The 18,723-nt window shown below is 45.0% G+C and overlaps 1 protein-coding gene across 2 annotated transcripts in view; it reads left to right on the plus strand.

The window, feature by feature from the left end:
- LOC116940512 (fibroblast growth factor receptor-like 1) overlaps positions 1 to 15,251 on the plus strand; it is a 39,558-nt gene extending 24,307 nt beyond the window's left edge. For both annotated transcript variants that reach the window (XM_032950428.2, XM_032950427.2), the window contains exons 5-8: positions 6,826 to 6,915; positions 8,038 to 8,403; positions 9,430 to 9,783; positions 11,933 to 15,251. In XM_032950428.2, coding sequence (XP_032806319.2) covers positions 6,826 to 6,915; positions 8,038 to 8,403; positions 9,430 to 9,783; positions 11,933 to 12,474 — 1,352 coding nt within the window. In that variant the 3' untranslated portion in view covers positions 12,475 to 15,251. The remainder of the gene's footprint in view (positions 1 to 6,825; positions 6,916 to 8,037; positions 8,404 to 9,429; positions 9,784 to 11,932) is intronic.
- The last annotated feature ends 3,472 nt before the right edge of the window (positions 15,252 to 18,723 follow it).

An 18,723-nucleotide genomic window follows, 5' to 3' on the forward strand; every position in this document is an offset into this window, starting at 1 on the left:
AGACTCGGTGAGGCTTTTCCAAGTATAAAAATAATAATACGAATAATAAAGACCGAATGTACTCAATGAATATATGTTACATTATTTGAGAAACTGAAACTGTACTGGGCTTCCACAAACAAGTCTGGGACAAACTGCTCCAGAGCAATACCTTGCGTGTATACGCTGAAATGCAGCGTGAAACAAAAAAACGAAAGTAGATGTTTTTTTTAATGTGCGTCAGTATTTAGCATCTACTTAATACACCAGTACTGGCAACGCAGTGGTTTATCGTGCGTCAAATAGTTTAATGGCATTTAAAAAAGTGTATTTTTCTAAGACGTTTCTGATCACTGCAGTGCGACGTGCCGCCAAGCCATCTAATTTTGTTTGGGGCGCATTGTGTCGGCCTGGCTTGTGAAAATGCTTTACATTAATGATCTTATTTCATGCTTATTGAAAATACTGCCAATGATGTTTAACCAAATCCACATGCTACCAGAAGAAATATAATTATGACTTTATCCATAAAAAAGGCACTTACAAGGAGACGAATTTGGCTGCAAATTTTCTGTCAGGGATTTGTTTCATGTCAAGTGAACTCGTTATAGGCATTTCAGCAAGGAATTTCACAAAGGCTTGCGAGAGCCCAACGCAAGTATGCAAATGTCAATAGGTTAAACAACTCTCCAAGAAGCTCATTGTTGTTCCCGGCAAACTTTTACATTTCTGCCAATAAGGTCCCGGGGTTTTTTTATTTTTAGTTTTGACCTTTGGTAAATTGTGTAGAATATATTGTTTATCTCCAAGGCTGCCATGAAACATTCTGCAATATGGAATAATCGACTTTTTCTCATGCCCATAGAAATATGGCGTGCCTTACAAATTATGGAACACGCCAGGTTTATCGTTGCTTGCTGAATACAGTATATATACAATAATGCTGCATTGACAGGAAATTCCTTGTTCTGCTTCAGGAGAGACCAGTTGCTGGTCCCGTTTTTCCCCGTGCACTTCTAAAGCACAATGAACAAATGCAGTTTGTTTTGAATTCCTCCATTCAAGAGCACGTCAAAGCTCCTGTAAACCCTGGATGGCCAGGATTTGTGCATGTTCTCAACGGGCAGGGCAGAGTCCAAGATGTAGGCAGAACTTTATTGTAACCCCTGCCAGTCACGTGTTGTATACCATTTATATATATTTTTTCTTGAAGAATAACTCACCAAACCCTTGTCAATCCACTGCTTGGTCAAGGTATTATTTTAAATATATAATATTATTCTTGGGGGAGTGATTACACGGTGGTTAACACGCATCACTATGAACTCGGTGACCTGAGTTCGATTTCTGGCTGCGGGTAGCATCAGTTGAGAGATATTTGAACCGGTCCTTGAACGCCTTTCCACCCCACGGCCCCCACACCCGCCCTCCACTAAAACTATTTGTACGTAGCCACGGAACATTCGAGGTAAAACACATGCGGCCAAAGACCTCACGTACAATTGAATACGCGATGCACATTATATGTGAAATGTGAGTCAGAATGCTTTTTCTATCAACAGCCTCCAATGACAAACATGTAGTTTGCTCGTGTACATTGAACTAGGGCTGTTGCCCGAAACATCTCCGATTATACACCGTGTATATATATGACTTGTTTCACGGCAATGTTGGCGAGCGTAAGTTTTTGTTTATTTGCTCTTGGTTCAGTGTCTTGTGATGCTGCGTGTACAATAATAATACTACTTTTATAATGTATAGCCCTTTTTAAATCCACTGCTGGATGAAGACTTCCCCGCACAGTGCCAGCCAATGTTAATTGTTTGACCGTACTTCACGATGCTTGTCGATCACGTGACAAAGTAGACGCTTTTATAAATGGAGAACAGAGAATAGTATTTTATCACAGCATTACACTGCAAAGTACGATGCAGCAAAAAAAAGTCCCAAGTACATAGAATTATTTTTGTGCTTTCACTCCTTGGGCCCCCCATTAGTTTGCTCCCAGTTGTGCGTGACATCTCAGATTCCATGCCATTTGTTTGTGGATTGCATAGCCCTAGTAAAAGTGTATAGTTTGTGGTTCAAAGCGTTATATATATAACAAAAATCGGTAAGTAAATACATCTTCCACTTGCTTGAATTTGATTTGAATATTCGCTTGAAATGTAAAAAAACATGCTGTTCTACTTAGGTGTAATTGCCATAAACAAATAGGGCGATGAATTGCATTGTTGTAACGTAGACTAAATCTAGGGTTGTATTTGTATGGTACGATTGAGGTGGTAGGGCCTATGTCTCGTTAGTCATATTCCTTGGCACTGCACACTTCATTAGCCATTGTAGGAGGTGACATCACCACTACGGCGGAAGGCAGCCTTTCAAAAATACCATCTCCAGCTGCGGTGCAGAGCACGAAGGAGTGCCCCCACTTGTTACTGTGAAGAGGGGCAGCTCTTGGCCCAAAGCTATTTTAGAGGGGAGGCTGTTACAGGACTGCAGGGGTGTGCAGAATGTGAGGGCAAAATACAAAAAAAAGCCCTATGTGGTGAAATAGGCCTCCTGGAGTGTTTGCCTTTGCAGCTTTTGGCCACTAAATACGGCTGCTATGGGCCGGTTAATTTGCTCAGGGCTTGCCCATTAGCCTGTTGCTTCTGCTCAATAATGCTTACATGCAGGGAATTGCTCTGACTAGTGTTTGCTTGTTCAAAGTTGGGTGACGGCATCAGAGGCGGACGTTTGCACGTGAATTTTTGCAAGAAACACAAATGCATGAAACCTGAGCGATTTAATTTGATTATTATTTTAAACGCACGTATCGCATGTTTCGTCAGGAAAGGTTACCTGATCTTTGACGTTTTATCTCCCGAGTGGTCTTGTTTTTAAAACAAATTGTTTTAACTAAAGCAATGTATACAAGCGTATACAACATTTGAAGCATAATTCTGAATTATTATTCCTGTAGAATAGCACTGTGATTGTACATCAAAGTGAGAACGATATTTATTTCAAAGTCTCTTACCTCAATATTTACATTTACATTGTTTAAAATGATGATTTCCAATTCTTGGCAGGTGCTTCCAGAGACGGGCACGTGCTGTGGCCGCATAGCCATAACAAATCATCGGCACTGCCCTATACAGCAGCGTACACAGCGGATAGCTTACGGCCCAACTAAAACTCCCGGAGCCCCTTAAACACGAAACCCGCCGGGGTTTTGGAAATGTAATCCCAGCTGTCATTCCAAACGGCGCCCCATATTTACGGAGAGGATCTCCATTGCCAATCTCCTCTGGATCACATTTCACTCGGGAGATTTGTCCCAAAGACTCACTCTGTGCTGTTCCCACTGTTATCAAGGGACCTGCACTTGTTAACATCTCCTCCCTATCTACTTATTCTTTTTTGCTATTCCATTTTTATCTTATTTTTAGGTATGTTATCCCCCTAGCCACAGATTTTGTTATGTTTCCTGCCAGCACGCTTACAGTGTTGCTTCACGTTGTTTCATGAATCTCAAGGATAAGCGACATTTGGTTTCCATCAATGTACGCCAGATTAAAATTGTAATACATTTCGTGAAGAACTCGGTAAGTTAACAACATACGCTCTTCTAGTGCTTGTTTAAGTTCTTATAAGAATCTGTAATTATACCACTGTAAAATGTTAGCGGGTTTATATTTTTGTGAACTCATAAAATAAATGCTTTTGTATACCACTTGTTTGAATCAAAATAATATAGATTTCTAAGGCACGCGTAAACAATGTATCTCCAACCACCGCGCATAAAAAGGAGAATTAGTGAGAAGTGACCTGGGAGAGAAAGACTACGGAGAGCGGGCCTTTTAAACGGATGGTGGGGTCTTCAGTCTCCATCGACTTCGAGTTTCTGATCTCCAAGGGCAGGGAACACCAGAGCCTGGGTGCCGTGCAGACAAAAGCCTGGTGGTCAGCCCAGGTTCGAAGCCTGGAGCCCAGTTACGCCGCGTAAGGCCACGATCGGTGGATCTCAGTGGACTGTGTGGCCGAATTAACTCCTGGATATATATACGTATGTATAGTGAACTTCTTTCGCAGCCTATGTAGCCTAAACGTGCTAATCGGAGGTGCAGGGGAAGGACAGCAAACTGCACACAAAAAAGCAGTTCTAAAGAAATCCGTTTCCAATTTATGATGGAGCAAGCCGATGTAAAGCAAGCAATCCCAATGAAATCCTTGCTCAAAAGGAGATGTTCAAACTCAGTGCGGTTTTGAACTGGAAGCAGAGACATGACCACAGATGAGATATGGTCCCGATGAGGAGTGCGAGTGACCACCCAGAATACCGTTAAGTTGAGGCTCACGTGCTTTTAAACCATGCAGTCTAGAAACTGCCTGTCAGTCACTGACAGGCAGGAGAACAGGCTTTCTAGAGATGGCATACTTTTGGATGCTGTGCCCTTGCTCGATTTACTATCAGCGGTTGCAAGCACTACGATACACTGGACATCACTTGCTGGACGACCCTTGAACCCAGGTAAATTGTGCTGCCCCTGGGCCTCACAGGCACACGCCTGACTGACTGAGCCTGCACATTCAGACGTGTTTTACAACCACGTCTCAATCTGCCTCCAGGCAGCACGCAGCGCCACTGCTTATCCGATAAATTACAACGAACGTAATATTTTTTTTTTAGATCAGTCACCTGATTGGATGTTTGTTGTCGCGCGACCGGCAATTTAGTTTTTTCTCAACCGGCGTTGTTTTTTGGTGCGTAAATGTGCACGTTTAGTTATTATCAATGCCGAGGAGTGGAGGAGGCTCCACGTTCAGCAGACTTCGGCGATGGCGTGCCACCTCTGGACATGAATCGTTTTTTTTTTCTTGCAATACGCACCGGCGGGAAACGGCACGAGCGATCTCTTCCGGAGCGAGTGCTGGCGCTCGTCGCCACCTTGAGCGGCGTGGCGCGATTGTAGTTTACTTGCGATTGAATGCACGTCAAGCCTCTCCTTCGCGAAAGCCGTCAGTCAGTGGTGTGGCTTGTGCGGTTTTGTCACGCAGCACGCACCAAACGGTCCATCGCCCACACACCCCTTTCACACGCCCGCCCTCGGGGGGCTGTTGGACAAGACAGGCCCACAAAAGACTTTGTTTTGGGAACAACAAGTCTCGTCAAGTTGATGAAACCCCAAATGAGTCCCGCTGAATGCCTATAGAAACACAGGGGGCCGTATGTGGTTTCATGTGGGCTCCCGCTTGATTGTAGCCCTTGCAGACTTTCCATTTGGGCCCTCCACATTCCCTGCTCGCACCGAGTCGAGAGGAGCTTCGGCATTTGATTGTGTTCCGGCGCTTTCACGTTCTCCATCTGCTCTTCGAGACCCACAGCATGAATTGGTTAAAGGGCTGAAGGGTGACCCACATGGACAGTCAAACTATCCAATTTACTGGCTTAAGGCACTTTTTGGCATTTTTTTTTTTGGGGGGGAAACACGCACAGCGGACTTATCGCAACCGTAAATAGCTCTTTGTAATTCTAGACAGACAATCGTGTTGTGACCTGTCGATGAAATCAAATTTTAGGACGTACAATTTTAACACGTGACATGAAGCACTGAAGCTCTGAGTTTTTTAATGCACTGTAAACAAAAACACTGAATTTATGTATGTTATTGTATGATGGTGGGGGGTGGGGGGGATGGGTGGACCTCCTGCAAGCGTTGCTGGTTGCTGCAATTCTCAGGTCAAGTGCTGTCACAAAGGAGCACAGCAGCTGACTTGAGAATGGTTTATCGAGAGGTCGACAGCTCGTCGCCTGCAGCTCGCGGAGAGCCAGGACAGCTCGGTGCCTTGCCTCAAAAAAAGGGCTACACATTTTTTTAAAAAGAAATGTTCAGAAATATACTGCTTGCAGTGGTATATTTCACACGTATATTGCATATGTGTGTGTGCGTGTGTGAAGGACCAGTAGCGTAGAATAATGTGTGTTCATCTGTGCTATGATTCCTGTGTTCCGAGTTCGATTGCTGGATTGGCACTACACTAGTTGCATTGGGTAAGTGGAAAAAGTGTGAACTTGGGCTGGACCTCCCCTAGATCAGCTCGGACTGAAATGAATTATATCTCATGTGGTGTGGGCAATGTCAGCACAAATGTGCATTTGTGGTTTTGCCATACCACTCGATCATGTGCGACATTGCCCGTGGTAGGGTCTCACAATACTTACCCTGATAGGCAATCAGCCAAGCTAAATGGGGACCTTTGTTTTACATCCTGTACATGCAATGCATGTGCAGCGTGTGGCGAGACTCTACACATTTGATTTCACCTCATTCCAAAACAATCGCTCACTCTGGTGTGTATGACCAACCCCGATGCCACCCCCCCCCCCCCCCCCCCACTTATGAGCAGATGAATGGGGGGGCCCGCTCAGCCTTTGGGGGACGCAGATCAAAGGCGGCTTTGGCCACGTTATGCTAATCGCCATAAGTCGGCGTCCGTAACGAGCGACGGCTGTAATCCCCGGCTTACTGGAGTGGTCAATGGGACCTCTTTGTGGCGACCGACCGCTCTTGCTCAAAGGACGTGCGCCTTCGTCTGGATACGCGAGCCTGGCAGGACTTAAACATGATGTCGTTGTGAGAAATTTTGCTCGGGAAAGCAGTGGTTCGTTTTGCATAACTACAAGCGCTTTAACGCTAATTGAAACAAATGTTTTAGTAGCCATCCAAGAACAAAGCAATGCATCCTGCATGCCCCCTTCTTGTTTATTCATAAATGGGCCATTCAGCGGGGGGGGTGGGCACATTGCATTTTTCTGCAGCTGAACAGTTTGCCGTGTGTGTGTGTTTGCATGCTGTGCAGAGGAGGGAAGCACAGGGAGTAGCGGTGCGTTGCGAACATCGGTGATCAATGCCAGGACCGGGGAAGACGGCCACTTGGGCAAAGCCGGCAGTAAGTCCATCCTCGAATCTCAACTCCCGCACCTCCGATTAGCACGGTTGGCTACGTATGGCACGAAAGGAGTTCAACATACGTACTCCAGCGTCAGTTTTGTTTCAAACACAACACTTCCGCTCGGCAAGATTGCCACGTTTGTGATACTCTGAATACAGGATCCTATTTTGGCAAATGGATGTATACTTATATTTTGGAAGAACAATATGTACAACTGAGCGTAATGTGATGTGACTGGCTCATTCAATAGTATTCTGATAACAGTATAGCATACACCATGTTTGCTTACAAGGCTGTGAGCACCACGATATTTATCCATTGTCTTGTTGATTATGATTAGAATATGGGGACAGGGCAAAACTCATTAGTGTTGACAGAGGCCAATCCATACTTCAAGAAATGACATTGCATTTCTCAGCAATGGGAGATAAGAGAATTTACCTAGGATGACTTGGTCAATAAAATGAGAACATCACCTTGAACGGACGCTCGCGAATAGCAGCCCATTCCAACACTTTACAATGCTAAAGAGGGCATCTACGTCTTTTGTTGCATGCGCGTGCTTACACGCGTGCCCGTGTGTGTGTGTGTGTGCGTGCTGTGCGTGCTGTGCGTGCTGTGCGTGCTGTGCGTGCTGTGCGTGCGCTGTGCGTGCTGTGCGTGCTGTGCGTGCGCTGTGCGTGCGCTGTGCGTGCGCTGTGCGCGTGCTGTGCGTGCTGTGCGTGCTGTGCGTGCTGTGCGTGCTGTGCGTGCACTGTGCGTGCTGTGCGTGCTGTGCGTGCGCTGTGCGTGCTGTGCGTGCGCTGTGCGTGCGCTGTGCGTGCGCTGTGCGTGCTGTGCGTGCTGTGCGTGCTGTGCGTGCTGTGCGTGCACTGTGCGTGCGCTGTGTGCGTGCTGTGCGTGCTGTGCGTGCGCTGTGCGTGCTGTGCGTGCGCTGTGTGCACGCTGTGCGTGCTGTGCGTGCTGTGCGTGCGCTGTGCGTGCTGTGCGTGCGCTGTGCGTGCTGTGCGTGCGCTGTGTGTGCTGTGCGTGCTGTGCGTGTGCTGTGCGTGCTGTGCGTGCGCTGTGCGTGCTGTGCGTGCGCTGTGCGTGCTGTGCGTGCTGTGCGCGCCTCCTCAGTGAAGCCGCGGTTCACGCAGCCGGCCAAGATGCGGCGGCGCGTGATCGCGAGGCCCGTCGGCAGCTCCGTTCGCCTCAAGTGCAACGCGGGCGGCAGCCCCCGGCCGGACGTCGTCTGGTTCAAGGACGAGCACGTGTTCGGCGACGCCGGGCCGTCGCCCACCGCGGCTCCTCTGGCGCTGGACGTGAGGGCGGCCGCTCGTGGCGACGGCGACGGGATGCCTCCCGACCTCCGGAAGGCACAAGGCAAAAAGAGGTGGACGCTGATCCTGCGGAGCCTGAGGCCAGAGGACGCGGGGCGCTACACGTGCCGCGTGTCCAACCGGTTCGGGGAAATCAGCGCCACCTACAAGATCGATGTTATCGGTGAATATTCTGAAAATACTCGCGCGTGTGCGCGTGTGTGTGTGTGTGTGTTAGTGGGGGGCGGCAGTGTGCGCGAGTGTGTGTGTGTGTGTGTTAGTGGGGGGCGGCAGTGTGCGCGAGTGTGTGTGTGTGTGTGTGTTAGTGGGGGGCGGCAGTGCAGTGGTTAGCGCTGCAAACCCGTGGACCCCAGAGTTCGATTCCAGCTCACGGCCAACACCAGTTACGATTATCGGAACCAGTCCTGGGCCTCCTCTAGGTCGACTCGGCCTCAAATGAGTGCCTGGTGTGGTGTGTAAACATCACTAGGGAGACAAAGGTGGCTGGGCCACCCACACTTGCTTTTCTTTGTAGAGTTGACTTGGCAATGCGTTACTTCACAATAAGTTGCCGATGACCAAATCAGGCTTGTACCCAATGTCATCAGATTCCGGAGGCTAAGCTAATTGGAGCCCAGTACTTGGAAGTACTGGGATGTGGGCGGCCAGGTAATAGCGGTACAGCAGTGGATTGAATCTAACCTGCACAGCTTTGAGTGGTATCCTTTGTATAATTATCTCCAGCGACTACGAATTCCTCCCACATGCCTAGAATTAATGGGATTGTCAAAACAATAAGAGTCTTAGACTCAGTGAGGCTTTTGTAGATAAAGGGCATTGTTGTTATTATTTATTGACCCATGTTTGATTCCTCATTATGCACATACAGTTAATGGTAATTTGCAGGGCTAAGCTGAAGAACAATTCTCTCACATCCAGATTTAGCATGTTGGATACACATCTGATTGTGAAAAATGTTGCACTTTCATTTACCGGCGAGCTGAAACAACGATCATTGATTGGCGCGTCAAACGCTTGCATACGCCGCAGTTTACGTTTGTTCAGCTGTGTGCCGGGTGCCGTAGGCTCGTACCACACGAATTTGACCCATTATCATTGTCGCCTGACCCCAAGTAAATCTATTCGAAATGAATGCACGCGGGAGCGCGCAACAAACTGGCGCGTGCACCTCTCAACCCAACCCACCCAGAGCGGATGCGCTCCAAGCCGGTGCTGACGGGCACGCACCCCGTCAACACCACGGTGGACTTTGGCGGCTCGACCTCGCTCCAGTGCAAGGTGCGCAGCGACGTGAAGCCCGTCATCCAGTGGCTGAAGCGCGTGGAGCCGGGCGGCGTGCACGGGCTCAACTCCACCATCGACGTCCGCGGCCAACGCTTCGCCGTGCTGCCCACGGGCGAGGTGTGGTCGCGTCCGGACGGCTCCTACCTCAACAAGCTGGTGATCGTGAGGGCGCGGGCCGAGGACGCCGGCATGTACATCTGCCTGGGCGCCAACAGCATGGGCTACAGCTTCCGCAGCGCCTTCCTCACCGTGCAGTCCGGTAGGCTGGCTCTGCAGACACGGGGGGGGGGGGGGGGGCGGGGGGCGATGTCGCAGTGCGCGCGCGTAACCGTGTACGTAAACCGTGTACGTAAACCGTGTACGTAAACCGTGTATGTAACCATGTACGTAAACCGTGTACGTAAACCGTGTACGTAAACAGTGTACGTAAACCGTGTACGTAAACAGTGTACGTAACCAGTGTACGTAAACCGTGTACGTAAACCGTGTACGTAAACAGTGTACGTAAACCGTGTACGTAAACAGTGTACTAAACCGTGTACGTAAACCGTGTATGTAACCGTGTACTAAACAGTGTACGTAAACCGTGTACGTAAACCGTGTACGTAAACAGTGTACGTAACCAGTGTACGTAAACCGTGTACGTAAACCGTGTACGTAAACCGTGTACGTAAACCGTGTACGTAAACAGTGTACGTAAACCGTGTACGTAAACCGTGTACGTAAACAGTGTACGTAAACCGTGTACGTAAACCGTGTACGTAAACAGTGTACGTAAACCGTGTACGTAAACCGTGTACGTAAACCGTGTACGTAAACCGTGTACGTAAACCGTGTACGTAAACAGTGTACGTAAACCGTGTACGTAAACCGTGTACGTAAACCGTGTACGTAAACCGTGTACGTAAACAGTGTACTAAACCGTGTACGTAAACCGTGTATGTAACCGTGTACTAAACAGTGTACGTAAACCGTGTACGTAAACCGTGTACGTAAACCGTGTACGTAAACAGTGTACGTAAACAGTGTACGTAAACAGTGTACGTAAAACGTGTACGTAAACGGTGTAGGTAAACAGTGTACGTAAACAGTGTACGTAAACCGTGTACGTAAACAGTGTACGTAAACAGTGTACGTAAAACGTGTACGTAAACGGTGTACGTAAACAGTGTATGTAAAACGTGTACGTAAACGGTGTACGTAAACGGTGTACGTAAACAGTGTACGTAAACAGTGTACGTAAACCGTGTACGTAAACAGTGTACGTAAAACGTGTACGTAAACGGTGTACGTAAACGGTGTACGTAAACCGTGTACGTAAACCGTGTACGTAAACAGTGTACATAAACCGTGTACGTAAACAGTGTACGTAAACAGTGTACGTAACCCGTGTACGTAAACAGTGTACGTAAACAGTGTACGTAAACCGTGTACGTAAACCGTGTACGTAAACAGTGTACGTAAACCGTGTACGTAACCCGTGTACGTAAACAGTGTACGTAAACCGTGTACGTAAACAGTGTACGTAAACCGTGTACGTAAACAGTGTACGTAAACCGTGTACGTAAACAGTGTAAGTAAACCGTGTACGTAAACCGTGTACGTAAACCGTGTACGTAAACAGTGTACGTAAACAGTGTACGTAAACAGTGTACGTAAACAGTGTACGTAAACCGTGTACGTAAACCGTGTACGTAAACCGTGTACTAAACAGTGTACGTAAACAGTGTACGTAAACCGTGTATGTAACCGTGTACGTAAACAGTGTACGTAAACCGTGTACGTAAACCGTGTACGTAAACCGTGTATGTAACCATGTACGTAAACCGTGTACGTAAACCGTGTACGCTCGCGGCAGAGTGGAACGCAGCCGCGCACGCTAAATGCCTTCCTAATATTGTATAGATTTTATTTGTAGAGCCTTATTCTAAGGCGCTTTTACAGCGGTTGTAAATTGCATGCAAGATCGGAATCTTTATTTATACTGGAGGTTGAGATGAAGAGTGGGGTTGTTATTAAAAGTGTTGGTGTAGTCACAGTGACACTCAGGACAAGAGGCGTCAAGGAGGGGTTGTGGTAGGCCTGGTCGTAGCCGTGGGCCGTTGACTCGAGAAAAATAATAATCAAATGCGCATATGTTCGTTTATTTCAAAATATTATTGTTATTATAATATTTCTGACCATTGTCATTGTTACAATGCACAACGTTTGTGACCAAGGTATTTATTTAGATCTTGCTCGAAGCAATAGTCATATAGGCCATCATTTCTTGACATATGGTAGACATTTGTGAAGGAGTGAAAACATTTTAAAAAAATATATATCCATTCCACGCATACATAGAGCGTAGCTGTGGGCTACAATATTTCAAACGTGGTTGACTTTTCCGTACTTTGTTGCTCAATCAGATCCCACCAAGATGAAGAGAGAGCCCTTACCAACTGCGAGCTCCCTGCCCTGGCCGGCCATCGTGGGTATACCCACCGGTGTCTGCTTGCTCTTGGCCATGGCGACAGTCTGGCTTTGCCGGCATCACAACCGATGTCGGCTGTGCCGACCTTCATCACCCGCCGGACAAGGGGCGCCATTGCCTGGGTCACCTGACGCCCAGCGTTTTCACCAGCAGGCTCTGCCTCACCTACAGCAACTGCAGCAACACCATCAGCAGCAGCAGCAACAACAACAACAGCAGCAGCTGCAGTATGGCCACATCAACGGCAAGCGCGGTGGGGAGCGTACAGCCTCGGCTCAGGCCACGCTGTCCGAGAAGGAGGGCAGCTCGCTGGCGGGAGTCCCCGAGGAGTGCACGCTGCCCACGGCCGCTGGCATCGCGCAGACACCGCGGACTTTCTCGCCGTCAAAGTTCTACCACATGGACGTGCACAGCCACTACCACGCACACGCGGAGGGCAAAGTGCAAGAGCACCAGTACGTGCACTACAAGTGTTAGCGAGGGGGGGGGGGGGCCCCGTTCCTTCTCCAGCTCCGCACCAGAGCTGTTTGTCGTTTGGCTTTGTATAGAGGGCGGAAGGAGAGAGACGTGAAGGCAGGTCCCATCAGTCTAGACCTTTTGCCCGGGGGGGGGGGGGGGGGTGGCGGAATTTCACTGCATCTCATGTTGCCGAGTCAACATTACGTAGCAACCCACGGTGGTAAGGCCTGGCAAACGTCTTTCCTTTAGAGCACCACTGGGGCGAAACCAAGGAATGCACAACGTTCTGCTTGAGCAGGCCAGAGACACAGCCTGCGACTCACGGGCACCCGGGGGTGAAGTCTCGCAAGACTTGCCTGCCCCCTCCCACATGTGGACAAGGGTCGACCCGCGATTTGGGCAGCTAATGAGTAACACTCGTAAGCGAATGCTGCGGTCAGATTGAAGATAAACAAAGCTAATTAAAGGAATGGCTAAACATTTGCCGAAATCTTATTTAACGTGCAAGCGACATGTGCCTCGCAAAGACTTGAGTATCGGTCAGGTGTTAATCTTCGTTCGCCATTAGTACCCTCGGAAAATTACATGCATTTTTTTTACTCTCCATTTAAAACTTTAGTTCTGAGGAAACATAATCAAAGGACTTTTGTATTGCAGGAACATATATTTGTAAACAGAGTTATACATCTAACTAAATTAAAGATTGTCTGCAATGTTTTTTATATGTTATTGGAATTTTTATTTGATACAAATCACAGGAAAAGGGTAGTAATTTTAAAACAATCTCTTAAGTCATATATAGATGGCCATTTAAAGTAGTTTGTAGGATTAGAGCATATGTGTGACCTGTTACTAGCATGGTTACCATCATTACAATTCATATGTGCATAAATATATTACTGCCTGATTAAAAATACAGATTCTAGTTAGTATTAACGTTATCAAATGAAACATACATTTGCAAAAAAAATAGCTTTAGGGTTATCAAATGTCACCTTTTTAAAGTGATAATGCCCTTTTTATTTGTTTTATAACAAGTAACGTCGTCCACGGTATTTTTTTCAACACTTGTCACGTGTTGAAATGAAGAGAGAAATATATGGAAATCAAATTGTATAGAAACGAGTGAGAATGGCCTCTCTGTCCGTGGTATGTAAATCGGGCATCCACAGGGCCTCCACCTTTAGAATGTCGCCAGAATGGTGTCATCATTCATGACGCTCACGGGCAACCAAAGACAATCTGTACCCGCGCGCAATCAATCATATCAAAACATCTGCTTGTTAAACTAAAAGCGAAACGTTTTTGTATTGATATACACACACCTCCTCTATATTTGTATTTAATCATTATGACGTTTGTGTATATATTTATTGTGTAAAGTTTACCTGTAAAAGTGTGCAGGTGCGTCACGTGAGATCGTTTTACAATGGCGTCAGAGTTTGTGTAGTTAAGACCGAAATAATTGTGCCTTTCATTATAATTATTGTTGTATTTTTAAGCTGAGTTGTACAATTTAGCCATTCATTTCCAATAAACAAAACACATCTTAAAATATCAGGGATATTTGAGAACGCAAATTATATATATTTCTGTGATGTATGTGTACAGTAAAATTAAGCTTAATCATGTTAATGAAAAACAAATCCAGTTTATTATGTATATTTCAAATAATCCGTAGCAATTCAAATTAATGAATTGCGAGATATTTTTTTGTTTGTTTCAAAATTATATCGCTATAATGTATTTTGTTTGACCACAGTGCAGCTTGTGACCATCAAGCTTATGATCCATTTACACTCCCTTGTTGGAGTTTTTAGATTGTTCTATTCCAATAAAGCATAAAGGTTTGGGAAAATAAGTGTTGGGCATGGATCGCTCATGACTTACGCGATTGTTCTAAATTGACATATGCAGTGAACAGATGCATTTGTGCTTTGACCAAATCACATTTGATTTAATAAGCAACTTGTGGGTTTCTTTCTGGCAAGGTTTAGATATCCCTTCTTTTAAAGACACTTGGATGAGAATGCAGATTTTTTTTCCGATACTGTACATAATATAATGTAGTGGAAAAATAATCTAAGCTTCCTGAACATTGTCCATGCTTTTTCCACTTGAAGATTTCTGGGCAGTTTATTAAAATCATAACTAAAATAAAAATCGCTTCGCATGGAAATCTACGTTCGGGACGTCATCGAGACACACATCCAAACTATTTACCAGTAAGTGTATAAATGAAATGTGAAATAAAACAAAATGGCACTATCCAAAGTGTGCTGTTGTAACCTTTTTCTGACTGCTTCCTTATTTAATGTCTGTTACAGTATTTCGTCAGTAAGCATTTGCTTTATACATTCAAATGTTCAAGGATATTTTCTTCAGTGTTTTTTGTTTCCACTTTTCCTCCCCTAAGAATATATCATGTTCCTTAAAAAAACACACACCCTTATACACAATGTCTCCAAGGTATGAAGGCTGGTTGCTCATTTCAGTGCAGTATAGAAAAGTATCACAATAGTATTTCACAAAAATTTATAAAACATTGCCCGTGTCAATATTCTCCCGTGCGTGTTCCATTCGACTGAATCCCATCTCTTGGACTGAATTGTTTATAAATGTTTATTATATCATTTTATAAATGAAACCTATCATGTAACTTGTATGAAAAGAAAGGTATATATTTTGTTTGATGTTATGTCTTTGTAATGTTTTCAAAATGATCTGTGCTGAATGGATAAATAAAGTATCGCAATTCATTTTTGCAAACTACATAAATGGTATGTCCTCTCTTTGAATGCACATTCTCTTGTTTAAAACAAAAAAAAAATCTACAATTCTCTGTTTATTCTCTACAAAGCAAACATTACAGAGAAGATCCTTATCTAGAAACTGGACATCTGTGAAAAAGAGCTCTATAGCTTATCGGGTTCCTCCAGTAAATATTCTGATTCTGATAAACACATCTGGTAGTTCACAAGTGTCTGACTGCTGATGAGACACTCAATATTGAAACTCGCAAAGCTGCTTATTGTCAACAGATATTACTGAAATGATGCACTCTCAGAAGATTGTGTGGCTGATGGGATGTATAGAATCTACCTAATTATTTATGTGGAGGGACTGATATGGGAGGCGAATTGTCTTCATCACGTGTCTGCCATAAGTGAGCATTGCATTCCCGGCAGCAAAATCCTATTCGTTGTGAGCGCGCGAGTCCTTGACTTTACAGTGAGACGGCATGGGAGTGTGTTGACATGATGCAAGAGCGTCCAACCTCACATCTCATCCCTCCCTTCACATTTTTTAAATTTAAATCGTGGTAACTCAACTTTCCATGGCCTAATTGCATTCATCGTCATCATCGTCAGCCATGTTATAATTCACTGCTGGATCAAGACCTCCCAAGCTGGGGTGTGGAGTAAACATCGCTAGCACTGTGGAGACTAAGTTCGGCGAGGCGTGGTGCTGGCCACCCACCCCATCGTGTGCCGTGCCGGCCTTCATCGGTGCTCGCTAACAGCACTTGCCCCAGCAGTCTGTTATAGGCCATACGGGGGATCTTTGTCTCAGACCAATATTAATTTCAAAAACATATTTCTCGACTATCACAATTGTCATTTTTGTTTATAGTACAATCCCGCACCTCCGATTAGCATGGTTCGCTACGTATGGTACAAAAGAAGTTCAACATACATACATACATAAAACACGAATATTTTTTATCTACCCTAAAAATGCCAGGTATGCATAGGTTCTAAATGTTTGATCGTATATCTCCAGCGGACTTTAACATTGTATAGTTCAATTGAAAACCAAATGCTGTCTCAGCTAAGGATTTTAAAGAAGCTTTGACATTATATCTGATCTTGGACAAGTCTCTAGAGGACTTTAAAGGATCAGAAAAAGATTCAGAACTGCACATGACAACGCAGATACAAATGTTTCTCAGATACACCAACCTTTTGGTTTTATGTCCAGGGCAGGTTAGGCTATACAAAAGAAAAACATTATGTTAAGTTACACTTTCACACTGCAAAGCATAATTTAATCCTGCTCGCGAAGTAGATATATTAAAACACCTGTTGGCTCCCCGAACTAAATTGCGGGTGTGGCATGAATAACCTATTTGTCACGCTAGTAAGACAGATCTCTCTGGACATTGTTTCAATGATGGTAAATTCAATGCCCTCAAAGTTCGTGCTACAAAACCTAGCCACATGTTTTCCTGACAAATTACAGTACGTATTTTAAAGTGCCTATTTTCAGCTAATTGCAAATAACAACGTGTAACAGAACTCAGATGATTTGCTTAATTAGCAGTTCATAATTATCATCCCATACATGTACAGCATACAGAGCTTGACATTGGCTTCATTGCTCAAGCACCCACCTGTCTCGCAAGCGGCCTAAATTAGTCAATGCCAATGAGTCACATACCAACCCCCACAGAATAAACGCAAGAGAACCAACACTCAACTTTTTGGTGGGAGGAAAAATAATACACCACCACATCACGGAAGGGGCTTTCCTTTTTCTTGGGTCAGCCTTAAGTTTCGGTTACACTTTAAGAATAATGATTTCATGGGAAACACACACGCGCACCAACTGCTGACCTAAAGTAAACATTGAAGAGAAAGTCTGTAAAAGTATGAAATAAACCAAAATACTAATTCTTCATGGTAGTTTCATTTGACACTAACACAACACGGCTAGTTATAGCCCTGAGGGACGCTGTGTGCGTGATGTCTGGTCTGCCTGTGAGCTGATCTCTGTTCGCCCCTCTTGAGCGTCGATGGATGGAGGGGAACGCTTCGCGGCATCAATCGAACCGGCGAGCAAAGGAAGCAACCGCAAGCTCCACCAGCATTTTGCCGGGGGTTTTGGGTCACACTTTACCGCATGCCAGTCGCCAGATGAAAGCAGAACTTATTTGATGTGAGTCCAGCGCTTGATAACTATTGTAGCCAATTCCCTACCCAGGGACTTAAAAAAGAAATTACGCTTATGCCTCAATAATTGCACGGCTTGCTCTGAGTGGTTTGCCACATCATATAAACTTTTCTCGTGTGTTTTTGTTGCTGCTGTTTTCTGTATTGTTTTTGGTGCTTTCTTCCATATTAACATCGTCAAAAAACATGCATAGTATGGAGCAAGGTGATGTATTTTCAAATATAAACAAATGGAGAAAAATGAAAACAACAATGTGGAAGCTGATAATTGGTTTTGTTACCCTTTTATCTGGCAACAAAACTGACACCTTTTTTTACAAGGAGTCATGTTTACATTGACCATAATACCTGCGGTCGGAACGCAAACAAAAAACAACAACTCTGATAATGTATTGGCACTGTCCTTGAAAATGATTGGTCCACACCAGAGACAGCTTTCTTTAGAGTCTCGTCTCACATGGTGTTGGACCAGAAGACGCCAAAAGGCGCACAACTCAAAGGCAATGCACCATCAGAGTATGAGAGCTCGGGGTAAGTATTTACACCATTGGAAACCTCATTTGCCAGTAACAAAATATGATAATTGGTTTTGTTACACTTGTATCTGGCAACAAAACTGACACCTTTTTATTTTTTTTTCATATTTTGTTACTGGCAAATGAGGTTTCCAATGGTGTAAATGCTTACCCCGAGCTCTCATACTCTGATGGTGCATTGCCTTTGAGTTGTGCGCCTTTTGGCGTCTTCTGGTCCAACACCATGTGAGACGAGGCTCTAAAGAAAGCTGTCTCGGGTGTGGACCAATCAATTTCAAGGACAGTGCATACATTATCAGAGTTGTTGTTTTTTGTTTGCGTTCCGACTGCAGGTATTGTGGTCAATGTAAACATGACTCCTTGTAAAAAAAGGCGTCAGTTTTGTTGCCAGATAAAAAGGGTAACAAAACCAATTATCATATTTTGTTACTGGCAAATGAGGTTTCCAATGGTGTGAATGTGGAAGCTATACATCCTGTTGTGGGTGTTTTGGTGCCTGTGTTTATTTTGGAAATTGGAAAAAAAGAAACATTGTTATGGCCTAAGATAATATTTGAACCCAACTTCACACATATTTTTAAACAGAACATTTGCTTATATTACTAAAGTCCAAAACAACATTTCATGAAATCTTTGAGTAGGATGAAATGTAATGTTGCCTTGAAATAAAGGCCACTATGCAATCAATATTTCAATTCCTTACAATTGCATTCTTTGAGCAGCAATGCGCTGATGAGGGCAATTATGTGATCACTTTGCAAATTCATTAGAGATTTAGG

Source organism: Petromyzon marinus, chromosome 9 (assembly GCF_048934315.1).
Source record: "Petromyzon marinus isolate PM22_M1 ecotype Great Lakes invasive population chromosome 9, UKy_Petmar_22M1.pri1.0, whole genome shotgun sequence".
NCBI lineage: Eukaryota > Metazoa > Chordata > Hyperoartia > Petromyzontiformes > Petromyzontidae > Petromyzon > Petromyzon marinus.